Below are 16,408 nucleotides of genomic sequence, written 5' to 3'. Positions count from 1 at the left end.
CAGACTAGCTATTGTTTCTAGTTTATTGTTTCTATTGAACCAACGATGGAGAGGGGGCTTAAGAAACCTAATGGTGAGCTGTGAGAAGGATGGAGCAGTGTGTTAGGCTTAGACCTATTGGTTCCATAAGAAGCAATGTGTCTAAGGGGGGGGGGAGCGAATGTGACAGAACCGTTTGAGGAAGCGATGTTACTCCCCATTGGGGAGATTGAGATACCTCTAAACCCTGAGGAAGGCCGGGTAAATATGCTGAGATTGTCTGTTGAACGTTAACTGAATCCTAAGCAGCGGCAGGTGACCTGTCAAAAAGGGATGAGCTTGAAAAAAAAAAAAAACAGACATAAATTTTATTGTTTAAAAAACCAAAGGACAGGAAATGTCAGAATAATGTGGAGATGAAAACAGACCTATGTTGGCCTGGAGAACACCTGTTCAGACTATGGCTTTCTGAATTTGACCCCTGAGGTCGTGTGAAAGGATTTCATTTTTTGCCCCAGGTTTTGAAAACTGTGGACGGATTGCAGAAGTGCACACATGCAAAATGGCTGGGGATTCCCCTCAACGTGTTGAATTTTGGTTGGTCTGGCAAATCGCCAGACTCACCCCGTCCATGAATGTTTAAGCAAACACTCAAACTTTTTGGGGCAGACTGAAGCCAATTCTCAAGAAAGAAACTCGCTCCCAGAACACCCGAGACCCCACCTCTATCCTGACCGTGGACGAAGAAGATTTTTGTGAGACTTAAAATGTTTTGGTGAACTACATATGTAAAAAAATCTGTAATTTTTGTGAAATTAACTTTTCGTAGTTAGAAACCTTGAGTTGTCTGTCTTTCTTTCCCTGGCGCCATGTTTTATTCTTGCTTTTCAGCAGAAATCAACACAGAGCTGAGATGCTGAGTATTTTTTTGTGAAGGTCTCCCAGAGAAGGCGATCACGAGCCACAGTTCCGATGAGGGTAGAGGTCAGTTGCTGACCTGAGTATGGGAGGCTGTCACAAAAGGGAGATTTACTCCCGATATTATCAAAGATGTTATGCTATTCTGAATATTTTATTGCTATTTAGCAAGTAATTTAGTGATTTGATATGTGAAAGATCTTTGGAAAAATTAATAGATTTTTTTTATGATAATAATGTCTTTGCTTTGGTTCATATTTTCCTTCAACATTCTTTATTATAGAGCAAATTTATATATACAGACTTTTCAAAAGAATTTGATATCATTTCGCAATAATTTCCTGTCCAATGACTATAAATTTAAATGTCACTTGTTTAAAAAGCTAAAAATGTATGGTCCATGTTTGATGTGTTCATTTTTACAAGTAGCATAGGATAACGATTCTATCGAAGAAGGAAAAATGTTTAGTGTGTCAAACTAAATTTACTAAATTTATTGACAATAATCAAACAGCCGAACAAAACTCTGCAGACTGGAGTTGTGAGAGGTGAGCGAGTTCTCTAAAATATCATCAGGACAATATGGAAGTTATATCAAAACTCGAAATGAATTGCTATTTTTAAGTTTCCCCTTTATTGTTTTAAAACATTTTCACACAAACACAGTTTTCCTTACAAACCTCATTGGCGAAACAGAATTCGTCTTGCGTTGATGTTTGGAATTGTTCATTTGACTGTGTAGTCTTGTCGCCTTTACTTGTTGTCGTCCGTTCATTACCCGATTTGCGCGATTCTCTTGTGCCAGTGGTCACCATTTGTAGTTTGTCCTTGTTTAGGCCTCCACGGACCAAAGTGTCTGTTCGAGATGACGTGTGACTCTCGTCATTGTAACAAGATGTCTTTCGCTCCATTGCATTTTTATGACCTGTAGTTATCAAATATAAAGACAAAAAACGTTTACATTAATTATCAGTACATGTTGTACATCCAATTAACGATTTAGTTCAATTGTAGCAGATGTATAGTTGGAGTATCTAATCTATTTTAATTGACGTTTGCCCAAATGTGTGTTACAATTGATTTTTTTGTTTTATTTTGCATTTCTTCTTTCTAAATAAAATTGTACTTCATCTTTAATTTTGTTAAAAAGTTTTGCTCGGTGGCCGTCATTTTATATTTTGACAATTATTCTTATGAAACTATCGTTTGTTTTAGCATTCTTATATTTTCCAAATCTGCAAATTCGTTTAATGTAAAAAAATAATACAACGTTTAGTTTTTGCGTAAAAAGTGTTTTAAAAATAAAAATATTTGGGGCATAAAAAGATCAATAACAACCAACGATTAAGAATGGTTGGATTATCGACACTTAAAAAAAAAATAACTAAAAAGTACATTTCACGGCACAAAATAAAATTGTAAAAAAAATGGTCATTTTTATCCAAAATTTGAGCAAAAATAAGTGAAATATTATCAAAAGTTCTAGAATTACTTACTATTAATTAAAAGAAACAACATTTAAGAAAACATCGTGGCACATCTTTATAATAACATTGTCACATAATCTTATACTTTAGAGAATGATCCAAATTAATTAACACGAAACAAGACTTTTCACACGGTGCATCTTATTGATTGGGTTTTTGCTTTTAATTGGGTGGGGGCGACGTTTTCTGTACGGCAGGATTATTTATGAAATTATATTCATCCACATAAAGCTATTTCGCTGCAATACGTCTCTTCAGTGTGACTAAAAGTGGTGTTTGTCTTCACATTCAGGTTCAAAACCCGATCCCTTAATCAGCAAATATTGATCAACAATTAACTCGACGCTATCCCCCCTCCCTCTCTCTCTCTCTCTCTCTCTCTCTCTCTCTCTCTCTTTACATCGATTACAAAATAACAAACAAAATGACTGTTCATGTGGGGCGGGTTTTTTTTTTTAACGCCATGAAAATTGTAGATATTCTTTTTTTATTTTTGTTAAAAAACAATTCAACTTATTTATTTTATTTTATTTTAGTTTTTTTTTTGCAATTTCAATTCCCAAGCAATAATTAACTGAACGAATATTGACGCAAGTTATGGAATCAGTTGTCCCTATGACGGAGCTATTCTGTTCAATTATGCAAAGGAAAGCCATGAACCTGCAACTATGGGTAAAATGTGACCTTGCATACAATTTATGTCGTTTATCATAATTATTATTTTTTTGGCTTTGGATCACCAAAACGGGTTGATATTATGTAAAACAGGTAACCCGTTTAGCATTGTGATTGTGCTTGGACAATAAGTTACCCCAAAAGTTGGTATGTCGTAAACGAAAATAAATAATAATAAAAAAATCGTACGTTATGATTTTTTCAATTTCATTCAGGTGTTTTGATTCTTTTCTCTGATTTTTTCGAATCGATTACTAAGACGCCACCATCTCTCATGCAAAACTTTCGACAGAAGTTGAACATGGAACCATTGCACATAATGACATTTCCTAAATTAGTGAACTGTTGGTTTAGTTATTATTACTCCCTGCCCCTCAAAAAATGTTAATATACCATAAAACAGACAGAACAAACCTTCGATTCATTCACAGGAAAGTCAGCTGAAAATTCGAAACAAATCAATTATTATTTTCATTCAACAAAAAGCAAAATCTGTTAGTGTTGACTCACCCGAAAAAGAATCGGCAAAGAAGTTGGCTTTTGAGCTGACGAGTTTTTCTTCTTGGAGGAGATTCCCACCGCTGAAATGACGAACAGACTGGGATGACGTTGAAAATTGTTTGGTTATCATCGCTTGCATGCCATGCCCGTGGGTCATACTGGGGACACAGACTTCAGGAAATGTCAGTCGACCCATTGGGCCAGATATCGCAGCTAAATTGACAGGAGAGAAGGAAAGAAAAAAATGTCAGTGGGACAAAACATAAGCAATCTAAAATAACTAATATAAATCGATACAAAAAATCACTAATGCAAATCATACAAAAAATTACTAATGCTAATCAATACAAAAAATTACTAATGCAAATCAATACAAAAAATCACTAACGTAAATCAATACAAAAAATAACTAACTTAAATCATACAAAAAATTACTAATGCTAATCAATACAAAAAATTACTAATGCAAATCAATACAAAAAATCACTAACGTAAATCAATACAAAAAAATCACTAATGCAAATCAATATAAAAAATAACTAACTTAAATCATACAAAAAATTACTAATGCAAATAAATACAAAAAATTACTAATGCAAATCAATACAAAAAATCACTAACGAAAATCAATACAAAAAATTACTAATGCAAATCAATACAAAAAATCACTAACGTAAATCAATACAAAAAATTACTAATGCAAATCAATACAAAAAATCACTAACGTAAATCAATACAAAAAGTAACTAACTTAAATCATACAAAAAATTACTAATGCTAATCAATACAAAAAATTACTAATGCAAATCAATACAAAAATCACTAACGAAAATCAATACAAAAAAATCACTAATGCAAATCAATATAAAAAATCACTAACGTAAGTCGATACAACAAATCACTAATGCAAATCGATACAAAAAATCATTAATGCAGATCGATACAAAAAATCATTAATGCAGATCAATACAAAAAATCACTAATGCAAATCGATACAAAAATCACTAATGTAAATCGATACAAACAATCACCATTGTAAATCGATACAAAAAATCACTAATGTAAATCGATACAAACGATTACTAATGTAAATCGATAAAAAAATCACCATTGCAAATCGATACAAAAAATCACTAATGCAAATCGATACTAAACATCACTAATGCAAATCGATACAAAACAACAACTAATGTACATCGATACAAACAATCACTAATATAAATCGATACAAACAATCACTAATGTAAATCGATACACAAAATCACCATTGCAAATCGATACAAAAATCACTAATGTAAATCGATACACAAAATAACTAACGTAAATCGATACAAAAAATCACTAATGTAATTCGATACAAAAAAATCACTAATGAAAATCGATACAAATAAATCACTCATTCAAATCGATGCAACAAATTACTGATACAAATCGATGCAACAGATTACTGACGGAAATCGATACAAAAAATCACCATTGCAAATCGATACAAATAATCACTAATGTACATCGATACAAAAAGTAACTCATATAAATCTATAAAAAAATCACTAATGTAAATCGATACAAACAAATCACTAATGTATCTCGATACAAAACATCATTAAGGTAAATCAATACACAAAATCACTTATGCAAATCGATACAAAAATCACTACTGTAAATCGATACAAAAAATCACCATTGCAAATCGATACAAAAAATAACTAATGCAAATCGATAAAAAAATCACTAATGTAAATCGATACAAACAATCACCATTATAAATCGATACAAAAAATCACTAATGTAAATCGATACAAACGATCACTAATGTAAATCGATAAAAAATCACCATTGCAAATCGATACAAAAAATCACTAATGTAAATCGATACAAAAAATCACTAATGCAAATCGATACAAAAAATCACCATGGCAAATCGATACAAAAAATAACTAATGCAAATCGATACAAAAATCACTAATGTAAATCGATACAAACAATCACCATTATAAATCGATACAAAAATCACTAATGTAAATCGATACAAAAAATCACTAATGTAAATCGATACACAAGATCACCATTGCAAATCGATACGAAAATCATTAATGTACATCGATACAAAAAATCACTAATGTAAATCGATACAAAAAATCACTAATGTAATTCGATACAAAAAATCACTAATGACAATCGATACAAAAAAATAACTCCTTCAAATCGATGAACCAAATTACTGATGCAAAATCGATGCAGCAAATTACTGATGCACATCGATACAAACAAATCACCATTGAAAACGATACAAATAATCACTAATGTACATCGATACAAAAAATCACTCATGTAAATCTATACAAAAAATCACTAATGTAAATCGATAAAAAAAATCACTAATGTAAATCGATACATTCAATCACCATTATCAATCGATACAAAAATCACTAATGTAAATTGATACAAAAAATAACTAATGTAAATCGATACAAAAAATCACTAATGCAAATCGATACAAAGAACAAGTAATGCAAATCGATACAAAACATCACCAATGCAAATCGATACAAAACATCACCAATGCAAATCGATACAAAACATAACTAATGTAAATCGATACAAAAAATCAATAATGTAAATCAATACAAAACATCACTAATGTAAATCGATACAAAAAATCACTCATTCAAATCGATGCAACAAATTACTAATGCAGATCGATACAAAAAAAGTACAAAAAATCACTAATGTAAATCGATACAAAAAATAATTAATGTAAATCGATACAAAAAAATCACTAATGTAAATCGATACAAAACATCACTAATGTAAATCGATACAAAAAATCACCATTCCAAATCGATACAAAAATCACTAATGTAAATCAATACAAAAAGCACTAATGTAAATCGATACAAAAAATCACCATTGTAAATCGATACAAAAAAATCACTAATGCGTATCCATACAGAAAATAAATAATGTCAATCGATACAAAAAATCACTAAACACATCGATACAAAAAATCACTAATTCAAATTGATACAAAAGATTACTAATGCAAATCGATACAAAAAATCACCATTGCAAATCGATACAAAAAATAACAAATGTACGTCAATACAAAAAAATCACTAATGCAAATCGATACAAAAACTCACTAATGCAAATCGATACAAAAATACCCATTGCAAATCGATACAAAACATCACTAATGTAAATCGATGCAAAAAATGACTAATGCACATCGACACAAACAAAATCACTAATGCAACTCAAGACAAAAAATAACCATTGCAAAACATCACTAATGCAAATCGATACAAAACATCACTAATGCAAATCGATACAAAAAATCACCATTGCAAATCGATACAAAAATCACTAATGTAAATCGATACCAAAAATTACTAATGAAAATCGATACAAAAAATCACCATTGAAAATCGATACAAAAATCAACATTGCAAATCGATACAAAAAAACAATTGCAAATCGATACAAAAAATCACTAATGTACATCGATACTAACAATTACTAATGCAAATCGATACAAAAAATCACTAATGTAAATAGATACAAAAAATCACTAATGTAAATCGATAAAAAAAATCACTAAGTCAAATCGATACAAAAAATTACTAATGCAAATCGATAAAAAAAATTACCATTGAAAATTGATTAAAAAAATCACTAATTAATGTAAATCGATACGAAAAATCACTAATGTAAATCGATACAAAAAATCACTAATGAAAATCGATACAAAAAATCAACATTGCAAATCGGTACAAAAATAACTAATGTAAATCGATATAAAAAATCACTTATGTAAATCGATACAAAAAATCACTAATGAAAATCGATACAAAAATCACTAAAAAATCTATACAAAAAATCACTAATTCAATTCGATACAAAAAATTACTAATGCAAATCAATAAAAACAATCACCATTGAAAATTGATTAAAAAATCACTAATGCAAATCGATACAAGAATCACCATTGCAAATCGATCCAAAAAATCACTGATGTACGTCAATACAAAAAATCACTAATGCAAATCGATACACACAAATCACTAATACAAATCGATACAAATAATAACTAATGTAAATCGATAAAAAATAGCCATTGCAAACAGACACAAAAAATCACTAATGCCAATCGATGGAAAAATCACTAATGCACATCGAAACAAACAAAATCACTAATGCAAATCAATACAAAACATCACCATTGCAAATTGATATAAAAAATAACCATTCCCAAAATCACTAATGCAAATCGATACAAAAAATCACTAATGCAAAAAATGACCATTGCAAAAATCACTAATTCAAATCGATACAAAAAATCACTAATGTAAATCGATACAAGAAATCACTAATGGAATCGATACAAAAAATCACCATTGCAAATCGATAAACAAATCTCTAATGTAAATCGATACAAAAAAAATTACTAATGCAAATCGATACAAAAAAATCACCATTGGAAATCGATACAAAAAATCACTAACGAAAATCGATACAAATATCACTAATGCAAATCGATACAAAAATAAATATTCCAAATCGATACAAAAAAATCACTAATGCAAATCGATAAATAAAATCATTAATGCAAATCGGCAAAAAATCACTAATGCAAATCGAAATAAAAACATCACTAATGAAAATACATACAAACAATCACTAATGCAAATCGATAAAAAATCACTGATGCAAATCGATAAGAAAAAACCATTGCAAATCGATACAAAACATCATTAATGAAAATAAATAAACAAAATAATCATATCAAGTTTATACAAAAAATCACCATTGCAAATCGATACAAGAAATCACTAATGTAAATCAATACACAAAATCACTAATGCAAATCTATACAAAAACTCACCATTGCAAATCGATACAAAAAATCACTAATGCCAATCGACAAAAAATCACTAATCAACTCGATAAAAACACATCACTAATGCAAATCGATACAAACAATCACCAATGCAAATCGATATAAAAATCACTAATGCCAATCGATAAAAAATCACCATTGCAAATCTATACAAAAACTAATGATTTAAAATTCATGACAAAAAATGACCATTGCAAATCGATACAAACAATACTTAATGTAAATAAATAGATAAAATTACTAATGAAAATCGACACAAACAAAATCATTAATGCATATAGATACAAAATATCACCATTGCAAATCGATACAACAAATAACCATTGCAAAAAATCACTAATGAAAATCGATACAAAAATCACTAATGTAAGTCAATACAAAAAATCACTAATGCCAATCTATACAAAAAATAACCATTGCAAATCGATACAAAAATCTCCATTGCAAATCGATACAAAAAACCACTAATGCAAATCGACAAAAAAATCACTAATGTGAATCGATATAAAAATCACTAATGTAAATCGATACAAAAAATCACTAATGTAAATCGATAAAAACAATAACTAATCTAAATCATTACAACAAATAACCATTGCACATCGATACAAAAAATCACTAATGGAAATGGATACAAAAATTCACTAATGCAAATCGATACAAAAAATCACTAATGCAAATCGATACAAAACATAACCATTGGAAATCGATCTAAAAATCACTAATGTAAATCGATACAAAAAAATCATTAATGCCAATCGATACAAAAAATCACTTATGCAAATCGATCCAAAATCACTAATGCAAATCAATACAAAAAATTACCATTGACAAACACCACTAATGCCAATCGATACAAATAATCACTAATGTAAATCGATACAAAAAATCACTAATGAAAATCGATACACACAAATCACTAATGCAAATCGATACAAATAATAACTAATGTAAATCGATACAAAAATAGCCATTGCAAATAGACACAAAAATCATTAATGCAAATCGATGAAAAATCACTAATGCACATCGAAACAAACAAAATCACTAATGCAAATCAATACAAAACATCACCATTGCAAATTGATACAAAAAATAACCATTCCCAAAATCACTAATGCAAATCGATACAAAAAATTACTAATGCAAAAAATGACCATTGCAAAAATCACTAATTCAAATCGATACCAAAAATAACTAATGCAGATCGATACAAGAAATCACTAATAGAATCGATACAAAAAATCACCATTGCAAATCGATAAAAAAATCTCTAATGTAAATCGATACAAAAAATCACTAATGCAAAAAATGACCATTGCAAAAATCACTAATTCAAATCGATACAAAAAATCACTAATGCAGATCGATACAAGAAATCACTAATGGAATCGATACAAAAAATCACCATTGCAAATCGATAAAAAAATCTCTAATGCAAATCGATACAAAAAATCACTAATGTAAAAAATGACCATTGCAAAAATCACTAATTCAAATCGATACAAAAAATCACTAATGCAGATCGATACAAGAAATCACTAATGGAATCGATACAAAAAATCACCATTGCAAATCGATAAAAAAATCTCTAATTTAAATCGATACAAAAAAATTACTAATGCAAATCGATACAAAAAAATCACCTTTGGAAATCGATACAAAAAATCACTAACGAAAATCGATACAAATATCACTAATGCAAATCGATACAAAAATAAATATTGCAAATCGATACAAAAAAATCACTAATGCAAATCGATAAATAAAATCATTAATGCAAATCGGCAAAAAATCACTAATGCAAATCGAAATAAAAACATCACTAATGCAAATACATACAAACAATCACTAATGCAAACCGATAAAAAATCACTGATGCAAATCGATAAGAAAAAACCATTGCAAATCGATAAAAACAATAACTAATCTAAATCATTACAACCAATAACCATTGCACATCGATACAAAAAATCACTAACGGAAATGGATACAAAAATTCACTAATGAAAATCGATACAAAAAATCACTAATGCAAATCGATACAAAACATAACCATTGGAAATCGATCTAAAAAATCACTAATGTAAATCGATACAAAAAATCACTAATGCCAATCGATACAAAAAATCACTTATGCAAATCGATCCAAAATCACTAATGCAAATCAATACAAAAAATTACAATTAACAAACTCCACTAATGCCAATCGATACAAATAATCACTAATGTAAATCGATACAAAAAATAACTAATGCAAATCGAAATAACAAATTACTAATGCAAATCGATACAAAAATCATTAATGTAAATAGATACAAAAATCACTATTGCAAATCGATACAAAAATTACTAATGTAAATCGATACAAAAAATCACTAATAGAAATCGATACAAAAATCACTAATGAAAATCGATACAAAAAATCACTAATGCAAATCGATACATAAAATAACCATTGGAAATCGGTCTAAAAATCACTAATATAAATCGATACAAAAAATCCCTAATGTAAAAAAATACAAAAAATCACCATTGCAAATCGATACAAAAATCACAAATGTAAATCGATACAAAAAAATCACAAATGTAAATCGATACAAAAAAATCACAAATGTAAATTGATACAAACAATAACTAAGTAAATCTATACAAAAAAATCAATAATGCAAATCGTTACAAAAACTCACTAATGTAAATAGTAACAAAAATCACTAATGCAAATCGATACAAACATCACCATTGCAAATCGATACAAAAAATCACTAATGCAAATCGATATAAAATTCACTAATCCAATAGATAAAAACATCACTAATGCAAATCGATACATTCAATCACTAATGTAAATTGATACAAAAAATCACAATTGCAAATCGATACAAAAAATCACTAATGTAAATCGATGGCAAAAATCACTAATAAACATCGATAAAAAAACTCACTAAAAAATCGATGCAAAAAAGCACAATTGCAAATCGATATAAAAATATTCAATGTAAATAGATACAACAACTACTGATGCAAATCGATACAAAAAAAACATTGCAAATCGATACACAAAATCACTAACGAAAATCGATACAAAATAATCACCATTGACTACCGATACAAAAATCAACATTGCAAATAGATACAAAAAAATAATTATTCGAACTCGATACAAAAAATAACTAATGCAAATCGATACAAAAAATCACTAATATAAATCGATACGACAAATTACTAATGCAAATCGATACAAAACACCACTAATGTAAATAGATACAAAAAATCACCATTGCAAATCGATACAAAAATCACTAATGTAAGTCGATACAACAAATTACAATTGCAAATCGATAAAAAAATCTCTAATGTAAATCGATACAAACAATCACTAACGCAAATCGATACAAAAAATAACTAAAAAATCGATACAAAAAATCACAATTGCAAATCGATATGAAAATCTCTAATATAAATCGATACAAAAAATTACTAATGCAAATCGATACAAAAATCACTATTGCAAATCGATACAAAACTCAACATTGCAAATCGATAAAAAAAATCACTAATACAAATCGATAAAAAAATCACTAATGCAAATCCACAAACACATCACTAATGCAAATCGAAAAAACATCACTAATGCAAATCGATACAAACCATAACTAATGCAATCAATAAACAATCACCATTGCAAATAAATAAGAAATCACCATTGCAAATCGATATAAACAATCACTAATGCAAATCGATACAAAAAATCACTAATGTAAATCGATACAAAAAATCACTAATGCCAATCTATACAAAAATCACTAATGAAAATGATAAAAAAATCACAGTTGTAAATCAATACAAACATTCACTAATGAAAATCGATACAAAAATCTCCAATGCAAATCGATACAAAAAAAAACCCATTGGAAATCGATATGAAAATCACTAGTGCAAATCGATAAAAAAATAACCAAAGTAAATCGATACAAAAAATTACTAATGCAAATCGATAAAAAAATCACTAATGTAAATAGATACAAAAAATCACCATTGCAAATCGATACAAAAATCACTAATGTAAATCGATAGAAAAATCACCATTGCAAATAGATACAAAAAATCACAATTGCAAATAGATACAAAAAATCACTAATGTAAATTGATACAAAAAATCACTTATGTAAATCAGTAACAAAATCACTAAAATATCGATACAAAAAATCACTTTGTCAAATCGATACAAAACATTACTAATGCAAATCGTCAAAAAAAATCATCATTGAAAATTGATAAAAAAAATCACTAATGCAAATCGATCCAAAAAATCACTAATGTACGTCAATACAAAAAATCACTAATGCAAATCGATACAAACAAATCACTTTTGCAAATAGATACAAAAAATAATTAATGCAAATCGATACAAAAATACCCATTGCAAATCGATACAAACAATCACTAATGCAAATCGATTCAAAAAATAAGTAATGCACATCGAAACAAACAAAAACACTAATGCAAATCAATACAAAACATCACCATTGCAAATCGATACAAAAAATCACCATTGCAAAAAATCACTAATGCAAATCGATACAAAAAATCATTAATCCAAATCGATACAAAGAATCACCATTGCACCAAATCACTAATGCAAATCGATACAAAAAATCACTAAAACATCGATACAAAATATCACTAATGAAATCGATACAAAAATCACCATTTCAGATCGATATAAAAATCATGGATTTAAATCGCTACAAAAAATTACTAATTTGCAAATCGATACAAAAAAATCACCATTGCAAATCGATACAAAAACTCACTAACGAAAACCGATACAAAAAATCACCATTGCAAATCTATACAAAAATTTACATTGCAAATCGAAAAAAAATCACTAATGCAAATCCACAAAAACATCACTAATGCAAATCGAAAAAAACCATAACTAATGCAAATCGATAAACACAATCACTAATGAAAATCGATACAAAAATAACTAATGCAAATAAATACAAAAAATAATCATTTCAACTTTCTACAAAAAATCACTAATGCAAATCGATACAAAATATCACAAATGTAATTCGATACACAATGAAAATCGATACAAAAAATAACTAATGTTAATTGATACGAAACATCACCATTTTAAATAGATACAAAAATCACTAATGCAAATCGATACAGAAAATTACTTATGCAAATCGATACAAACAAATCACCATTGCGAATCGATACAAAAAATCACTAATGTAAGTAAATACAAAAAATCACTAATGTAAATCGATACAAGAAATCACCATTGCACATCTATACAAAAAATCAGTAATGCAAATGGATATAAAAATTCACTAATGCAAATTGATCCAAAAAATCACATATGCGAATCGATACAAAAAAAATCACTAATGCCAATACATACAAAAATCACTAATACAAATCGATCCAAAATCAATAATGCAAATCAATACAAAGAAATACCATTGACAAACATAATTAATGCCAATCGATACAAAAAATCACTAATGTGAATCGATAGAAAAAATTACTAATGCATTAGCAAATCGATACAAAAAATACCTAATGCGAATCGATACAAAAAATCACTAATGTAAATCGATACAAAAAATTACTAATGCAAATCGATACAAAAAATCATTAATGTAAATAGATACAAAAAATCACCATTGCAAATCGATAAAAAAATCACTACTATAAATCGATAAAAAAATCACCATTGTAAATCGATACAAAAAGAACTAATGTAAATCGATACAAAAAATCACTAATGTAAATCGATACAAAAAATCACAAAAAAATCGATGCAAAAAATCACTAAGTCAAATCGATACAAAAAATTACTAATCAAATGCGATACAAAAAATCACTATTGCAAAAAATCACTAATGCAAATCGATACAAAAATTCACCATTGAAAATCGATACAAAAAAACACTAACGACAACCGATACAAAAAATATCCATTTCAAATCGATAAAACACTTACATTGTAAATCGATACAAAAACAATCACTAATGCAAATCGATACAAAAATCACTAATACAAATCGATACAAAAACTCACAATTGCGAATCGATAAAAAACAATACTGCAAATCGATACAAACAATCACTAATGCAAATCGATACAAACAATCACTAATGTAAATAGATACAAAAAAAACTAATGCAAATCGATACAAAAAATAACCATTGGAAATCGATACAAAAAATCACAGTTGTAAATCGATACAAAAAAAACTAATGCAAATCGATATAAAAAATCACTAATGCAACTTGATACAAAAAATAAACATTAGAAATCGATGCAAAAAATCACTTATGCAAATCGATACAAAAGATCACTAACGCAAATCTATACAAAAATCACTAATGTATATTGGTACAAAAATCATCATTGCAAATCGATACAAAAATCCCTAATGTAAATCGATACAACACATCACAATTGCAAATCGGTACAAAAAATCACTAATGTAATGTAAAAAAAAATCACTAATGTAAATCGATACAAAAACTAACTAAAAAATCGATACAAAAAATCACCATTGCAAATCGATATAACAATCTCTAATGTTAATCGATAAGAAAAATTACTAATGCAAATCGATACAAAAAAAATCACTATTGCAATTAAATACAAACAAATCACTAACGAAAATCGATACAAAAAATCACCATTGAAAATCGATACAAAAATCAGCATTGACAATCGATACAAAACAATAACAATTGGAAATCGATACAAAAAATTAATAACGCAAAACGATACAAAAAATCACTAATGCAAATCGATACAAAAAATCACGAATGCAAATCGATACAAAACATCACTAATGTCTATAGATACAAAAAATCACCATAGCAAATCGATACAAAAATAACTCATGCAAATCGATACAGAAAAATCATAATGTCAAATCGATACAAAAAATCATTAATTTAAATCGATACTAAAAAAACCCATTGCAAATCGATACAAAGAAAATCGATACAAAAAATCACCATTAAAAATCGATACAAAAATCAACATTGCAAATCGATACAAAAAATAAACATTGGAACTCGATACAAAAAAATCACTAATGTAAATCGATACTAACAATTAAAATGGACATCGATACAAAAATGACTAGTGTAAATAGATACAAAAAAATCACCAATTACAATCGATACAAAAATCACTAACGTAAATCGATACAAAAAATCACAATTGCTAATCAATACAAAAATAACTAATGTAAATCGATACAAAAAATCACTAATGCAAATCCATACAGAAATCACAAAAAATTGATACAAAAAATCACTATTGCAAATTATTAAAAATATCTAATGTAAATCGATACAAACAATTACTGATGCAAATCGATAAAAAAACATTGCAAATCGATGCAAAAAATCACTAACGAAAATTGATACAAAAAATCACCATATAAAATCGATACAAAAATCCACATTGCAAATCGATACAAAAATCCACATTGCAAATCGATACAAAAAATAACTATTGGCAATCGATACAAAAAATCACTAATTCAAATCGATAGAAAAAATCACTAATGTTAATCGATACAACAAATTACTGATGCAAATCGATACAAAAAATCACTAATGTTAATAGATACAAAAAATCACCATTGCAAATCCATGCAAAAATCACTAATGTAAATCGATACAAAATATCACAATTGCAAATCGATACAGAAAATCACTAATGTAAATCGATGCAAAAAATCCCTAACGCAAATCGATACAAAAATCACTAAAAAATCGATACATTAAATCACCGTTGCTAATCGATATAAAAATCTCTAATGTAAATCGATACAATAAATTACTGATGCAAATCGATACAAAAACAATCACCATTGGAAATCGATACAAAAAAATCACTAACGAACATCGATACAAAATATCACCAATTCAA

General features: G+C 28.2%; 1 protein-coding gene across 3 annotated transcripts in view; it reads right to left on the bottom strand.

Moving 5' to 3' along the window:
• The window catches only part of LOC145241473 (uncharacterized), a 419,465-nt gene that overhangs the window by 302,366 nt on the left and 100,691 nt on the right, over window positions 1–16,408 (bottom strand). For all 3 annotated transcript variants that reach the window (XM_080104459.1, XM_080104458.1, XM_080104460.1), the window contains exons 2-3: window positions 3,570–3,773; window positions 1,578–1,822 (exon numbers count right to left, since the gene is read on the bottom strand). In XM_080104459.1, the coding sequence (XP_079960585.1) occupies window positions 1,578–1,822; window positions 3,570–3,773 (449 nt within the window). The remainder of the gene's footprint in view (window positions 1–1,577; window positions 1,823–3,569; window positions 3,774–16,408) is intronic.

This window comes from Euprymna scolopes, chromosome 20 (assembly GCF_053919585.1).
Source record: "Euprymna scolopes isolate OS-2025 chromosome 20, ASM5391958v1, whole genome shotgun sequence".
Classification (NCBI taxonomy): Eukaryota; Metazoa; Mollusca; class Cephalopoda; order Sepiida; family Sepiolidae; genus Euprymna; species Euprymna scolopes.
The sequence above is the reverse complement of the archived record's forward strand: the minus strand, read 5'-3'. Positions and strand labels throughout refer to the sequence as shown.